Source organism: Branchiostoma floridae, chromosome 9, assembly GCF_000003815.2.
Source record: "Branchiostoma floridae strain S238N-H82 chromosome 9, Bfl_VNyyK, whole genome shotgun sequence".
Taxonomy (NCBI): Eukaryota; Metazoa; Chordata; class Leptocardii; order Amphioxiformes; family Branchiostomatidae; genus Branchiostoma; species Branchiostoma floridae.
In genome coordinates, this window is record NC_049987.1 from 4,226,887 (window position 1) to 4,244,338 (window position 17,452).

General features: G+C 41.0%; 1 protein-coding gene across 7 annotated transcripts; it reads left to right on the top strand.

Moving 5' to 3' along the window:
* The first annotated feature begins 31 nt into the window (after window positions 1-31).
* On the top strand, window positions 32-17,001 carry LOC118422976 (centrosomal protein of 57 kDa-like). 7 transcript variants are annotated; one of them, XM_035830865.1, is made up of 14 exons: window positions 32-217; window positions 1,830-2,019; window positions 2,673-2,873; window positions 3,798-3,884; window positions 5,979-6,059; window positions 8,576-8,732; window positions 9,622-9,663; window positions 10,466-10,550; window positions 11,514-11,591; window positions 12,100-12,192; window positions 12,611-12,706; window positions 13,561-13,778; window positions 14,250-14,394; window positions 15,026-17,001. In XM_035830865.1, exons 1-14 carry the CDS (start codon window positions 197-199, stop codon window positions 15,260-15,262), a joined length of 1,731 nt encoding a protein of 576 aa, XP_035686758.1. In that variant the 5' UTR covers window positions 32-196; the 3' UTR covers window positions 15,263-17,001. The 7 variants fall into 7 exon arrangements, with proteins under 7 accessions (XP_035686758.1, XP_035686762.1, XP_035686759.1 ...); XM_035830869.1 differs by having other exon boundaries at window positions 13,651-13,778; XM_035830866.1 differs by lacking the exon at window positions 9,622-9,663.
* Window positions 17,002-17,452: the final 451 nt, after the last annotated feature.

Here is a 17,452-nt window from a genome sequence, read left to right on the forward strand (position 1 = left end):
ACAGACGTAAAAACAATTCCAACCACACATCTGCTTGAAGATTACGAGCTGGCCAATCAGAGGACAGCAGCTCTAGGCGGGAACCCGGATGTTCGGCTGTTGAACTTTCAAAAACAGAAAGGGTGTCTGTCAAAAACAAACGGGCGGAATTCTTGTAAATTTTTACCAATATTTGCGACGGCTGGGAGTCCAGGGAATGGCGGACAGGTTTGGATCGGTATGTAGACCGAGAATATTGTTGAATTTCAGTGTAAAGCGTTTTGTGTATTTTGTCTGGGTTGTTGTTTACGGTACGCGATGGCATAAAGAGCCGCCCCCCTCCCCAAAGTCATCACCGAGCACATAGATTTTGAGTATCACCTCATCAATTGATGACTAGGTAAATTATGATTTAGACCCTGAGACACGTTAGATATTATAGAGATCGGTGAGATATCGTATATGTATATGCATGGACAAAATATATGATAAAGTCAAAGTTTTATAGTAGGCTGTTGGCAGTACTAGTAGCTAACTGAACCTTTTCAGTCTTACTGTTTATGTCTGATCATATGACATTTCTTCAAAGCAGTTTGTTGTGATCCAACGTTAGCTTGAAAAACGGTCTTCGTCAGCAACACTAGAAGACCAAGGTTGCAGTACTAGTAATATTTTATTCTTGAGAGTTGAGACTATACTTGGTTCTTGGGATGAAAATTGTTGTTGTCCTCATTATTGATATGTCTAATAATACTAGTATGCTAGACGTAGTCTCTTGGTGCTTGGTAACACATGGTTCATATTTGAGTACAGTTGATTGTCTCTCTTCACTTGGATGAAATAAAGTCTTGGATGAATTGAATTGAATCCATTCCATAAATATGGGACACCTGTGACAGCTAGTCATGCTGTCCTGATGACAGCAACAGCTGCTGTAAAACAACAGCTGCTATGCTATGTGAAAGGGAGAGAATATATTACCACTAATACCAGGGCTTAAAATTCATTTTTGGGAATGGGTGGACAGGTGCACCTACATGATACATCACACATGGAACCTAAAAAGTTAGGTGCATGCGTAGGAAAAATTTTTGGTTCACAGCACAAAATGAGCATAAATCATTAAATGCAGAATGTCAGTAAAACATAATTATTACTAACACAGCTACCTCTCTTCAGGCAAGTTCAGGGCTTGAATCTAAAATTATATAGCTTACTAGTACTAATTCTTAACAACTAGTAACACTACATGTAGTACTAGACTGTAGTAGCAAAGCTACTATTAGTTTGGTCTGTCAAGTTGTCAACTTTGTTATGGCCCTTGGGAGTTGTATGATACATTCCAGTTTACATCATACCCAGCCGGGCCGTATTTATGGTTTATATTGTTGTTCCGACCGGTCCATATTTAACGGTACTGCTCAGGGCGCCATAGTTTGATTTCAACAATTCAAACTCGTATGTGCCGCTGTCAAAAATTCTAACAGCTGTTCTTGAACCAAACTGAATGAAGAGACTGCCTGGTTCTTTTGTTTGAATTGACAAATAATTTTGTTGATGTGATGAGCATTTATATGTATGTCATCATTTTGTCATGTATCTTTTGCTCTATTTTGCAAAGAACCCGAGTTTCCTGTTGTTGTCATGATGTAAATGAAATATACAAATGTAACACGGGTTATTCCATACTTTACCTCAGTCACGACCCTTCGGATTCTGTCGGAAACGTTGAACCGTTTACCAAAAAAATCATAACCAGTAACTTTGCTTAGTTTTTACTAGTGTTCGGCGTACATATTGGTTCATCTGACAATTTTTACAAAGTCATATTTTCCTCTCCCCATGTGCAGCCCAGTCCATACGATGGCTCTCCTGGCAGACCGACTACCTACCAGCCGGAGGGCGCCTCGGGGTTCGACAGGTCCCCTTCCCTGGCATCATATCAGGAGTATCCCCCTACCAGACCCTTCATCAACTACCCGGAGTACACCCGATCACCCAGCAAACCTGTGTCAACCTTTCCTGAGAGTAACAGCAGAGGTGATTATGTTTCTAATGACCTTCACATCCAGTTTTACAGTTAAACTGACCAAGTCCAGGGAGCAGTGTTGAAAAATTCAACTGGGATAAGTTGGACAAGTTTTGGGAAATTCACTGGCCCTGTAGGTGCAAGTCAACAGACCTGAACCAACTTTTCACTGGCCCAAATTTAAATGACAAATTAATACTATGCATTTTTACTTGCAGCAAGCTGCAAGGGCTAAGTCTTTGATAGTTTCAACCACATAAAGACCAAAGGTTTAAGCCAAATTAAGGACCTACATTTGTAAGATGCTTCCTGCTTGCTAGATAAATTCATACTTCATGTTACTTATAGTAGTTATACTGTTAGGAAATGACAAAAAGCATGCAACACAATATATGTAATACATGTAAGATAATACTTGAAAAGCTTCTCAGGCTTATCAGTTGGGAAAGCCACTAGGTGTGTTTTAGAGGGTATTGGACCAATATCTACCCACATGTAGCACAATACCCATGGAAAACATCACACTGGCCCAATTACAAGTATGGTAGACCATGATTAGCACTTAAACTTGACCAGGACAATTAGGTCAATGAAATTGTCTAACCCTCATATCAGACTATGCAGAAGTTATGACATTCACAAATACCACTCTCTCTCCCCAAAGCTGTGATTTCAGCACTCAAAGGACTGCAAGACAAGATCAGGAAGCTGGAACTAGAGCGGACCCTTGCAGAGGACAACCTGCGTTCGCTGGCGTCAGAGACACAGCAGTACAAGAATGCTCTACAGAAGAGGGATTCCGAGGAAGAAGAGGAGAGGTTAGAGGTCAGGGAACCGACCATCCCCCTCTCCAGACACAGTCAAGGTAAATTCCTGTTCCCCTATTTGTTACATGCTCTGTCCGTAATACTGTAAATGCATTTAAGTTCGCAGGGATTTAATTTCACAGTAGAGAGAAAAAGGAACTTATCGTGGTGGTTTTAACTTAAGTCCGCGGTGAAGCGACCACCGTGAAAACTGCAAACATTAAACCACCGCGAAAGTTTCTGCATTTACAGTATTAGGCTGTGTTTATTCCATATATGGATGACATCCTCTGGGAATGCCAAAATTTCTGATGTTGGCATGTGGAAGGAATATAGGATACAAATTACAACATGGTGTAGTTTGTATCACCCAAGTTACCAGCCTGACCACGGGTAGGATTGGGTGATTTGACCCGCAAAAGGACTGGAACTGAGGGTTTAAAGGGAATACACCATGTTGTATTCTATTCATGTCATACCCACTCAGGGAAAACACACATTTCAATGCAAAATGCAACAGAAGTTGACAAATTTGGTGTTCTTGAGTAAAAAATTTGAACAACAGCAGTTCCAAAGTGTCGATATTCAACTTTTCAGCGGCACTTGCGACACACTCCAAGTTCCAACTCAAAGTGCATTTTCAATGATTCATTGGAAGCCCATATGTTAACTGTAGAGCCATGTGCGATAACTCAAGTTATCACCCAGTCTGGAACATTTATAATTATATCAAATGTTTTGGCAGCCCAGGTTTGACATAGAATTATCATAGAACTAACTGAAGTTGATAGGGAGTAGATAAAACTTCAACAAAATCAATTCTTAACGTGTCCAAAAGTCCCTTTTCTCCTGTTTTCAAACACATTTTCACTCCACACATTCATTGTCCATGTTCCTTACATTCTGTATGTTTGAAACTCTCTGAGCATCAAGCAGTTCACCTCTCTAAAGCTCCTGTCTTGTCTCTGTTTTTTCCCCTCTAGCTAAACCTAGAGCTTCCTTCCAGCAGATGATGGACCAGTTGTCCCAGGGGGAGGCCAAGTGCCAGGCCATGAATGGCAAACTCAATGGTTTCCACCTTATTTTTACCTCTCATCTTCCCTAGGCTTACTACCCTGTTTCTGTAATGCACGTATTCCTTACAAGATCACCTCGTGGTTGCTGGCTTCTATAAAACACACACAGCTGCAATTCAGTATGATCAGGGGTGGATAAGCATTTGCGCAAGTTTTATGAAAAACGCATGCAAAATCGTATGATTATGAATCTCATCAAAATGTACAAATCATTAATCTGTTTGTATATGAAATTTTTTATTATCATGACTTATGGATGTTATCAAAATACTAGAGTACAGAAACATCTATGCAGAATCATTGATTGAATGTATCTTATCAAAATGCATAATGCCAAAAGTATGGAATGTTATCAAAACGCACAAATCACTAGTACATGTATATGGAAACATAAAAATCTTACTGAAATGTACAAATCTCTGTCGTAAACAAACTCGAAAGGATTTTCTAAAATCTGTGCGAATGCTTAGTCACTTCGGATAAAACTTAGCTTGTATACTGCCTTGTAGTACTACCTTGTTCCAAGACAATATTTAGATGCATTATAATATTTACGACTGTCCAACTGCAGGCTTCGTCAGAATTCTCCAACTCAGAATTCAAATGACCACTTCCCTACTAGTACATGCATGATGTACTATGCCACAGCCAGAAAGTGTAAATACATGCTGTAGTGATGATCTAAGACTATAGATACGTAGCATTAGTTGTACTACAGTTTGTAGTAGTAGTAGTCAGTGTTCTCACCAGGATTTTTTCACAGCGTCAGGGCAGGGGTTCGGGGGCCGCCGAAGGCCCCCGGCGGGGTCCAGGGGCAGAGCCCCGGTGGGGGGCCCCAGGGGGGCGAAGCCCCCCGGAAGCTCTTGCATTTTAGGCTATTCAGAAGGCTTATTGTATCAGTTTTTAGGGGCATATCTACGATAATTGTAGCAGTTTGACATAACGATACTTTGAGTCAAAGCATCAAAGACAACTAAAAACTCATAAACAACAAACTTTACTCAGCTCAACAGTACTCATAAATATTGTCCGGTTTGCCACCAACTTTTTCTAGATAAACAACTTTGACAGTCTCTGTTTCCATCATATTTTTTTTCATCGTAAACAGAACAAAACACGCAGAAACATGTGCTCGGCACGGGGAATCCCCGGCCGACTTTCAAGTTCGCGATCGGCGGACGAATAATGCGTTCACATACGAGGTGTCGGACGTAAAAACAACAAGAATACCTTTGCTTCCTTTTGATATGAGTTTTGGGCCCGCAAAATCTCCAAAACGGCAGAAATTTTCGGGGTAAAATACGGTAAAATTTGCTCTAAAAATGGCGGTCGTTGCTGTTGTTTATCCTAAACCAATGAGATCGCTAGCTTCCCCTGACGTCACAGAGACGCATCAGATCTCGCGAGAATTTTTTGCGAGATTTTACGATGTTTTCGCCGCCATTACCGCTAGCTGCCTGCATGCACGCACGATGTTTTCGTCATTTCTCAACGCAAATTTCTCGATCTTTGGAAGGTTTTAGATGATTTACAAGTATACTGCAACATAAAAGGGAATGTATACAAGTGCTATTTTTGTGCAAGTCCAAGAAGCGTTTCTTGCCGTTCCGATTTTAACCGGACTTGAACCGAAACTTTTTACAAGTTTTGTGCCGGTTCTCTGTTTACAGTACAGAACGCACGCCGCGCAAGGGGCGGTCCTGGGTGGGGGCTGCGAGATAGCGGTACGCGGGGTGCTATAAAACACCTCCCTTCGAGCTGAAACTTCCTGAAACAGCGGAGGCGCGTGCTTGGCACGTGCTTTCGCATTTTTACTACGGTATTTTTCCAGTTTTCCCCCATTTTTTTGCCGCTACGCTGGGTGAAAATACAGCGTAGCGGGCTTTTTACAGCGTCATTTTTCCAGCCCACAGCGTATCGGCCCGCTATGCTGAAAAGGCCTGGTGAGAACACTGCAGTAGTAGTAGTAAGCTTGTCCTGTCTTCTGTATCATCAGTGATATGTAGTTGTTAGTCAGTAGTTGTAGTAGTAGATGTAGTAGTAGCTAACTGTCCTATCTTCTGTCCTGTGCTGCATGTATATTTGTAGACACACAGAGTGAGCTGTGGAGAGCCTATCTTCCACTGCATGCAGGAAGTGATGCCGACACGCATGCCACTATCATCCCTGGTACTGTCTAGCACAAATATCCAACACACTTGCACATTCAGTAGACAATATACAATCTTGAACAGTTGCTTCTTGACTTTTAGGGTCACATTACTAAATGGGAACCACTTGGGAAGTACATGGAAAGGAAAAGAGGAATGGAACACAAAAACACACAAAACCTACAAAAATTGTCATTAAAACTCTACAAAAGAAATATAATGAAGACCAGAAAGAACTGTTCTTCATATTTTTACTTGTTTGTGCAAGTGAACGTTGGTACATACATGTACATGCATGTTGGATTGATGTGATCTTTTCTTTTGTTTGGCAAACCTAACCTATGCCTTCATATGGTCCGGTACTCAGGTAGGTTTATACTGTTGTGTCTCTTCTTGCTCAGTCAAGAATCATGATAAAATCTACTTAAGTTATAATAAGTTGTATGACAATAAGTGCTGTGATCATGAGTCGCTGCTGTTGCTTGCCTTTTCAGCTTAGAATCATTGTCTGCTTGGGTTAATGCATGGGATTTCAACTTTTCTCCCCACATGCTATTCTGACTGTCTGACCCCTTCAAATTTAATTTGTGAGTCTCTTTCCAGCTCGATGTTGGCTTTTTCCATCCATTTTGCCACATTGAATTTGGAAATAAAGTTTAAAAATCAAAACGAGACTGTGATGTGTATCACTGTCAATATTTTCAAGTTTCCGTTTAATCCGTACACAAAGAAGCAATCTCACCAACAAGATTTCGATCAGTTTCCTGACCGTTCTTGTCAGTTGATATAATCCGAAAGCCTATGTGAGTATGCAGGGCTCGAAATTCATTTTTGGGATTAAGTGCACTGGTGCACCCAGCTTAAAAAATTGGGTGCACCAAAAAATGTTTGGGTGCACCACTTAAATTTCAGTAGAATGTCAAAAAAAACTAATAACAAAACTTAGTTACAAGCTATCAAATTCTTAAACAAATTAGTAACATGACATTTTTATCTTTCTAACACTTAGATGTCAAGAATATGATGTATACTAGTATACTTGATATCTTACCATACATAAACCTAAGAAAATATTTGGGTGCACCCTGTGCACCCACTGAAAAAAATTGGGTGCACAGTTCCAATTTTGGGTGCACCTGGGTGCACATGCACCCAGTATTTCGAGCCCTGGTATGTCATGTATCCGACCGTTTATTCCAACGCCTTTGTTGTGTATCCTGAATTGAGTTGTGCCATCAGCAAAAACTGAAAAAGGCCTGACCACTGGCGGATCCAGAACTTTGCTTAGGGGGGTCTGCGGGCACGCAGCGTAAGCTGCGCGGGGGGAGAGCACAAGAGGGGGGCCCCCCTCTCATTGGGGGGGGGGGTATGGGGGGCCTCTCCCAGAAAATTTTTAAGATTTAGAGGCTCTCTGGTGCATTTTAGAGCCATCTCTGAGCAAATTTGAGAAGCGAACCAACACTGATTTTTCGTCCTTTTTGTGGCTGCCAAGTTCATGTTAGGGAATTTTTTTGGCAACTACGACTAAGGACAAATGAAACAAAGGCTAGCTCATCCTTGATATTCATAAATGATGCCACTCTACCCAAACAATATCGCAAAATTATTTGTACCTAGCTGCCGATGTGACTTGCGCCGCGAAGCCGCTCGCGCCGCGCCCATATATAAAACGCATAAAAAGTTTGTGGGGTCTGAGCGGCTTGCCGGAAACTATTTTGAAAGTATCTTACGCATTTTAATTTGCATATATTTCGGATCTTTTTGCTTCCGTAGTGGCAAGCGGTAATCGGGGAGAAATGATGACAAAGACGTCGGCACGATGCGACTATTATTTAAAATGTAGCGGGGAGGGGGGTGCCGGCGCGCGACGCCGATCAAAGTTTCCCACGGCGGGCTCGACCGGTCGCGCCTCTCTAGCCCATGGCGGACGATAGAAATTATCATCATCAGTTTATTACAAATCATAAACTTCCGCTGATTTTCTGGAGCTCTTACAAAATATTCCACGCTATTTCTATATCTTTGAGCGTCGATTTTTGGCTTACAGCGGCCTACCTGTGATTGAAAAATTGATGATGCGTGCCGCGCTCCGTCACCGGGCTTTTTTTCTACTGTAAGTTTACGTGACTCGGGGACGTGCGCTGTCGAACGCAACGTACCGAAATATAAGTTCGAATTTACTAAAGGATACCAGTTAATAAATCTCTTTTGAAGTGAGAGCGGTTTTGTTAAGTTGTTATCGATTTGTTTGTGTCCTCCGCGTAGACCTCCGGTAGCACTGTGTTTTCATTTGATTTTTTTTTTGCGGGCCGAAGGGGGAGGCCCTGCGCGCCTCCCCCTAAATCCGCGCGTGCTGACTATATATACATGTATATGTTTCAGGTCAATTCAATTTGAGAAGGGTCAGTGCACTGACCGTAAACTTGTTGGTAAGAGTTTTTCTTTGCTCATGGAAAGAATGTTTAAAAAAAATCTTCACTGTCCTGATGGTCCCAGATGAAGTCCCATGTGAATACATGGCATGTGTTTGTGCAGAGATCGAGAGCCAGCTGGGTGCAGCTGAGCAGCGATGTAACCTGCTGGAGAAACAGCTGGACTACATGAGGAAGATGGTGCAGAATGCTGAGACTGAGAGGAACAGGGCCATGGAGAGGCAGGTCGCACTGGAGAGGGAGAGGGACACCTACACAAGGTGGGTACTGCAGAGCAAAGGCCAAGAAAATTATGTAGGCATGCACCAAGGGTCCATTTTGAATGCCCTCAGCTGCAGTATACTTGTACTACTAAGTTGTAGAGTCCCATCTCTGGGGAAAATGTACGAGCAGGTGAAATCTTTTATTATTATTCAGAGACAGTACAGACTTTGGTAAAAAAATAAGGATTTGGTATAAAAGAAAGATTTTGAGGCTGTAAGAACCCCTAGTTTGAAATGGTTAATCCCTATTTATAAGTATAACCTGTACTTATGTATGCCATCTCTTTCAAAATGGCGGTATCATTTTGAAACTAATAAAATTTGCCCACCATTTGACATAAATTTCCATAATTAACCAGAGATGAATCTCAATAAAAAAAGGTCCTCTAGATTCCCATTGCACCATTGATCCATCTTGCTTTTATACGTGTAACTATTAATGAGCATGTCTTATTTCATTTTGGTACATGTGTAAGCCAATCAGCACCTAGATTTCAAATGTCCAATCTGGTGGACATACATGTACAGGCCAACACATTTTTTAATGTTTAGCAAGAGAAAGATGGTTTCTAAGTGTTTTCGGACAGTATTTGCTGGTGCCGGCATGATCACCCAATACCCACAGATCATATGGATCGAGATGAGGTAGAACTTCTGATTCTACCAGAACAGATGATAGTGGAAAGAGCTGCTAACACTGTGTAAATTTCTAGGACTCATGTTTTGATCTGCATAGAACAATGTCATTTGACTGTTTGATTAGAATGACTCTGACCCTACTGTACAACTTACAAGTGTAAAATCTGTGCTAAGTAAGAACTGTTACACCTCCATACTGTACTACTTTCTGTTGTATGTTAACCCATCTTCCCTTCCTCTATATTAGAGATGAGAGAACATCAGTACCAGACTCCTCCCCAGCTCACAGGTGCATGTTACTGACTTCTGTATCTGAACTGTATCTGTTTGGGATTTTTTACCTTCTATTAACAGTATTTATCTTTCTAAAGAACTTCAAGAATACACATCAATATGTAAGTAGTTCTCTGTACCCTCCTTATCCTTATCCTTTTCATTTTGAGATTCCAAGTCCAGTTTCAAACATGTACTAGTACATATACATTGTTTGGTGTAGGTTGGATTAGTTGTATTTAAGGGGGGTTAAGGAAGCCATTTACGAGCGCATTTATCGTCCATCTCTCAATCGAAAGGGGGGGCTGAGAACTGACCTTTCCAGTGCTTGGAATGATGTTTTAAAGTAAATGATGGTTTTATTGATATATAGACACTTATTATCATTATATCCCTTGTTAGCCTTTCTTATTTTGCTAGAATGTATCTAAGAACCTTTGTCAGTTACCTTTTTGTTTATTTAGAACACTGTTTAGAACACCTCTGTAGTTACCTACCATGTTTACTTTAGAACACCTTAGCCGTTACCTTTTTATTTAGAACGTAAGAAGTATTCTTTATTCCTCAGTGTTGTAAACTTTTATTTTTATTTCACTGAAGAAGAACGACGGAGGTCGTTTGAAACGTCTGAAGTAAATTTGATTTATCCAGAAGTAGAGATTCAACTTTCATCTTTTCATTATATTCCTGGATGTATAATCTTCACAAACGTAAGTGTTACATGTAGTCTCTAAATGTTAGGTCTTCATTATTCATGTCATTTGCCAACCTGAAGATGAACCTTCATGTTAACATGTTGTTGTGTTTAACTCTGATAGACGAGAAGCTCTGGGCAAAGCAGACAAACTTGCCGACCTGGAAAGAGAGCAGCAGAAGTTGGTAGCCATGCAGACATTAGCTGAGGTTTGTAGAATTGTGATATCGGGGAAATTTGTGGGGTCGTGTGGCGTGACTGCAGGTTGTTTGGCCAAGAATCTAGAGGTCCTGTGACAGTCATACTACCGATCTTGTGGCCATGAGGATATTTATTAGCCTGGGTATTATCCGTATAGTAGTTCGCTCCTATGTTCGCTTCTGCTATCTGTCTGGAGACTTGCGCATTCAAACCGTTTGGTGGTAATGTCAGTTAATGAGCAAATGTAGGAATGGGTTCTAGAGCGTTCAATAACAACAGGCCTCCCATGAGCGGGCGGAGGGCTTGTTACACCGGTTCAAACGGTTCATAATTCATTCAAATTCATTCAAACCCATTCCATAATTCGCTCATGTAGGGACCAATCAGCGCTTGCGTCCAAAATTTGGAAGATTCCAGACGTTTAGATGGTCCATGTTTCCAGACGGAAACACAGATAAGCTACTGTATATAGTGTATAATATTTGTCAGAGCTGGCAGCGACTATATATAGTATATAATGAATGCCGGAGTGAACTACTTTCCGGATCAGGGCTCGAAATTCATTTTTGGCATTAGGTGCACTGGTGCACCCAGCTTAAAGAATTGGGTGCACCAAAAAATGTTTGGGTGCACCACTCAAATTTAAGTAATAACCTACTAATAAAACTTAGTTACAAGCTATCAAATTCTTAAACAAGTACCATGACAGACATTTTTATTATCTTTCTAACACTTAGATCTCATCATGTCAACAATCTGATGTATACTAGTATACTTTGATATCTTAACATACATAAACGTAAGAAAATATTTGGGTGCATCCACAGAAAATAATTGGGTGCACAGCTCTAATTTTCGGTGCACCTGGGTGCACATGCACCCAGTATTTCGAGCCCTGCGGATGGTACCCAGGCTAGATATTTATTGCTCTTCTCCTTACTGCTTACTTTATGGCTCTTCTCCTATTGCAGAATAAAATCAAGGAGTTACAGGAGAGATTAAAAGAGGAGCAGCACCAGAGAAAGCTGGTACAACAACGAACAAACGAGGTGAGTTCTTAGGTCAGCACAACTCCATGAAGATGTGAAAGAGCAAAAAATGAAGAATCTATTATTAGTGTGTTTAGTGATTTGTTAAACCTTCCTGACCAGTTTGATTTCCTAAGACAACTTTTGCTTGGTCCAACTTTTTTTTATTCCCATGCATGTCATCCATATTGAATTAGTATGGCCTAATCATAACCAGGACTGTCTTCAGGACCAGTCAAGACGGAAATTTGCTAGTTTGGACCGAAAATAATTTTACCCCATCTGTCCCAAAATGACACGAAACTGTTGAAAATATACTTTCGTAAGCTTAAAATGACATATCTATCAACAACATGGGCTCCAAAACAATGAGAGGGACAGAAAAAAAATTAAGCTGGAGACAGCCCTGGTTATAACATAAATTTGGCTGGTGTTTGCTCAGTTTTTTTTGGTTGACATGTGACCGCATTGGCATGTGACTGAGTTGTGTGCAGTAGGTAATGCCAGCATGTGCCTGTGCCTGTTCCAGCTGCAAACACAAGCTGAGACTAACAGAATATTGTTAGAGGCTGCTTCTCCACAATCTTCACCCAAACCCAAGAAGAAGAAAGTGAAGAAAAAGGTGAGTTACTAAACCCTAGTCTACATTCAATTTGTGATTTTCTTGTGTTGGACCATAAGGCACAAAACTTGTGCCTGCCTGCTCACTCTTTATTTTCTTATCAGTCCAAAAGCCAATCCACCCCTTATAATACATAGTCAGATGTGTGGATGTATCAACTGTCAATATTCATAGACTAAATCTTCAAAATTGACTTTTACTTCTAATCCAAGTAAGTGCTAATCTGTTTTGTGGCAGGAGCTGATGGTTGTTATTCTAAATCTTGCATCACTTTGCAGTGCTGACATGCATGTGCTTATCAGAGAACAGAACAATTCTGTATCCTCACTAACCCTTAGGCTTAAGTTCCAAATCAACAGTTGCAAATATCAGTCCACTGTAAGAGACTTAAGTTTATCACTGGTCCTGTGTTGTACAGAAAGCATCCAAACAACAGTGTTCCAGCAGACCCCGGACCCAGCCAGGCACACACTACAGACTGAACCTCGGGGACATACCATTTGTAGCAGGAAAGGTGAGCATCTCATTAAGTTATTGCAAACAACATAGACAGCAAATGGTATATGGTAGCGTGGTGAGATTCATGGATCAAAAGCGACCTCTAGCAGTTCATTGAATAACTGCAGCATAATAGTAGCTATTGATTGTGCTTGTATTACAGCGCCAGTTTCTCTAGCCATGGTTGTTTTTTGCGCAAAGGATGATCCATGTGTGTGGAATTTTCCCCCCAATAGACTATTTTGAACCACACAGACTTAATCGTGATACTGATAGAGAAGATTTTGCTCACAAAGGGTTGGCACACTCCATTAACAAAGGAACGCGTTCGAAAGACATTTCCCAAACCTGTAAGAAATATACATATATTAAGTGGATGGGCACGAGTGGAGGAAGGTTGTAATTGACTTGGTTCAGGGAAAGTCGAACACAATTTCTACAGGGTATTATTTGCCGACATTTGTGATGACAAACGTATAGATTAAGTTTGTGAGCAAAATCCCCCCCAATGACGAAAGCAATTTGTGTGGTTTAAACTCGTCTCTTTCTAGCATGTCTAGTTTGTTTTGATGCCATTATTTGTTTGTGCATGTCAGCATGAGCAAATGACAACTTAATCTTTTAAAATGCTTGAATTACAACTGTTTAAATGCTTGAATTACACTTGCTTAACAAGATTGAAAATCTTAGTTCAATTGAAATGATGTGAAACTACTGATACAACTTAATGCCTTCAGCATTAAAAGAAGCCCAACCCAAACCATCCACTGATCATTGCTATTTGTCTGTCCCCACCCACCCCCCTCCCCCCTGACAACTGCTGTGTGATTTCTGCTTCTCTGACTTGCTGTTTTCCGGCTGGTTTGTCAGTCCACCACCCCTAGTCATTCATTAGGTGCTAATGTACAGCGGGTTATCGCCCTCATGAAACGTCACAATCCCGCACTGTGCAATGACCAGATGGCCAATCGGAAGACAGCGCGGAGGCTGCTGCCGTCGTCAGGGGACTCGTCCACGGCCAGCGCGTCGGAGAGCGAGTTGTCGGACTTGTTGCAGGGACTTCAGGATGAGTTCGGCCAAATGAGCTTGTAAGTTTACTTCTTGTTGGAGTTGAGCTCAAATACCTTGACATGTAGCCTAGCAATTAACTGGTTCTGATCTGGTAACTGGGAGAAATCCTGGGAAGGGCATCTCAGCTGGGGCTGCACTATCTCCCCATTGTGCACTGAGCTTAAAGTGAACATTCAAACAAACATGATGAAAAAAAGACACTATTAGTATTACGCCATTGCACCAGCCAGTTCCTGCAGGGCTCATGTAAAATGTAGGGGATAGGTGGACCCATAGAACGTGTTGATAAAATAACCAAACCAATGTGAAATGGTGTTCGAGCAAGTGCCTCAAGTACAGTAAAGGAGAAGTGCTTGTAATCCCTTACTGTACAGAAAAAAACAGCTGCCAAGGAAACTTGCTGCCGTACATGTACATGTATGTGTCACTAGACACTATATTACATCAAGGATCTTAATGTTGCCTGTATTGTGTGTTACAACTCCCAGCGAGCACCAGGACCTGACCCAGCAGATCCGAGAGGCGGAGGACACGTTAGGGAGGGAGGATCTGGAGAGGGAACTGGAGCAGCTGGTCAAGAGGATGGAGGCCAAAGGGGAACAAATCGCAAAACTCAGGAAACACAAGATGCAGGTGGGGAAAACTCAGCTATTTTTCTGCAGGGACTTGATTTTGCACCAGAAGGGTTTTGCCATGTTTTGAAACTTTGTGTTTCAAACAATTATGTCATGAATTTTGCACTGAAAAAGAAAAAGGAAATACCAAATCACAGTGAGCGTATTATATTTACAGGATGCTTTATAAAACTACAGAGTTATTTCTGGATTAACACTTTTCGTTTATGATATGATACTAGTGCATAATACAAAACATAATGCATTAAAAAGTACTCATGGGGAATATGTAACAATATACTTGAATGTAAGTTCATCTGCGACGGTAGGCTTTGGGTCATTTCAACTTGATAAGAATCAGAGGACTGATCGAAAGCTTGTTGGTAAGCGCTTTATTTTGCGTACGGATATACATGTATGGTTCTCAAAATTGTAACATAATGTAACAATATAATATTGTTTTCGCAATAATTGCACAATTACCACAATGATGAAATACATGTATGACTATATTTCATGTAACAGCCAAAACATTGTATATTTTGCAGGTTTAGGTACAAAGTTTATTACACTTGTTCAGGCATTTGAAAAAACGTTTTTTTGTATCTGTGTATAATAAGATTATCTTTTAAATTTCAATTGTCCTCCAGCTAAAAAAACACAAGCCTAGGCCGCGATCCGCCGACGTGAAGTCCGTCGCCATCCCATTGTCGGAGCAGGCCAGCGAGGTGCAGGTGGTAACCACGGTTACAACGAAAGGCGGCGGCGCGGCCCCCATCAGGGTGGTCCGTAACCCCGGGCAGGTGGAGGTGAAGAGGAGGATGTTGAAGGACATGCAGACGTTACAGACTTCCCTGAGGAGGGACGACCTGTACTGGGACTGCTGATCCCGGGACTGAGATCCTGAATAGTGTCCTGGGAACAAGGGGTGTCTAAGCATTTGCACAAATTCTAAGGAAATCGTACAGAGAACTACTGTAAATGCATTTTCATTTGCAGGGATTTAATTTTGCTCAAGCAGGAAAAAGGACTATATATTCGCGGTGGTTTTAAGTTCATGGTAGCACCATGCACTGTAGTCTCTTACTACCATGGAAAAATGTTCGCGGTGGTTTTAAGTTTATAACCGCGAACATAAAACCACTGCGAACATTTACATTTACAGTATTTGACTCTTACAAAATTGTTCTTTTTTCCCTAACTGGGGCTCAGAGACTTTTTATGGTGATTTCATGTTAATTTTGTGTGTCAAAGCAGCCATCCTCTATCCTGTTATCCTGCCTGGCTTGCACTTATTAAATACAGGTCCAGTACGATACACCAGGGTTTCGGTGTTTTTGACCTGTACCTAATTGATTGTACCGGTACTGTATCGGTATAGTGTACCGTACACAGCTCGACAAACCGGCCAACCATTGCCTGAGTCATAAAACAAAGTGGGATGTTCAAGAAGGTGACGTTGATCTGCGCAATGGCAGACAAACTGAAATAAAGAGTTGCTAACGACCTATTGAATATGTCTATATACTGGTATACGCTTGTTTACTGCTTTCAAGTCAAAGTAAGTAAGAAAACATACATTTTACTTTTTCCCAGCTCAGCAGTTGGCCAGCTTAAAAGAGTATGTTTTTCGTCATTGTATGTTTGCATTGTGATTTGTGCATTTTGTCATAAAGTTTGTGCGAATGTTTAGGCAACCCTGGGGAACGAGAAGGGCATTTGGAACATGACATACCGCAAAGGGACATTCTGTAGACAGCAAGCACCTCTTAATAGTGCCCTCTAGTGTTGTTTTTGGTGCTGCACTGGTGTTTATGTACAATCCAGATTTACTAGCAGTACTGAGTGCAGTCCGTGTGAAAATGTAGTCCATACCACAGCAAACTTTACGTGTTACAACTAAAAAGTATTGCAAAGTATACTTAGTGTTGTTATCCCACTATAGTGAAATACTACGGTGAAAAGTAGGATGTCTTGCCAATGTGTATATGTCAAATTTGTACAGATTCTTTTATTTAAAGTCTGGAGTTTCTTAAAATCTATTTGTTTATATCATATTCAGAACAACGTAGTCCATGTACAAAATAGCAATGGACAAGCAGCTCCATCATTCAGCGCAATTCTAAAACAAATTCTGAGATGAAATTCTATACCTTAGTGGTTTCTTGGCAGCTATACCTGTTTGTAGACAAAGTGACACATAGGTCAGCAAGTTGCCTTGCTATTTTAGTAGCAGGGTATATTTCTACATTAAGGGGTGCTAGCCCTTTTTACATGCTTAAGGCACCCCCATTTTATGTCCCCTCTAAAAGATTGGTGCAGCCCCAACTAACCAAAAAACTCTACCCAGGATTGAACCGGATTATACCAGTTACCATTGCAACTAGTTTGTACCGAATGCTCACCTGTGAGCCTGATACCAATTGAGCTACAGGGACATCCCTGCACAAATGCTGTACTACAATCTTATTCAGTTAACCATTGTTAACTGCTGTACCTGATTTGTCAAGCATGAAGATTTTTGACATGCATTATGAAATGTTGCAGCTTTTATGGGTAAGTTGTCTTATTAAGCTTTTTTATTTGCATGTATGAATCGATCAATAAAAGTGTCATCAATATCAGATCCAGCTGCGTACTTATTACTTGCCTCTGGATGTCAGTAGTTAGCTGTGTCTTCAACATTACTGTAGGTAGCTTGTGCTGTTGTTCCTTATCATAAGTTCAGTTATTGTAGCTACAGCAGGGCTCAAAATACTTTTTTCTGCAAACTTGCACTGGTGCAGGCAACATTATGCATTGAAAATCACCTTCACCAGACAAATTTTACCTGCACCACTCTGAATTTAGGAAGTATGGATCATACTAAAATTGTTGGGGAAGCATTGCTATGTTTTCATTTATACCTAATATAGGTGTTAACAGTCAATGCAGCTGATAACACTGTCATCGCTGTCCATCCCTGTCCCTGGTATTGGATGACATTCACACTGACACTGCCATTCATGTCCCTGGTGCTGAATGAGGTTCACACTAACACTGTCATCCCTGTCCCTGGTGCTTAATGACATTCACAC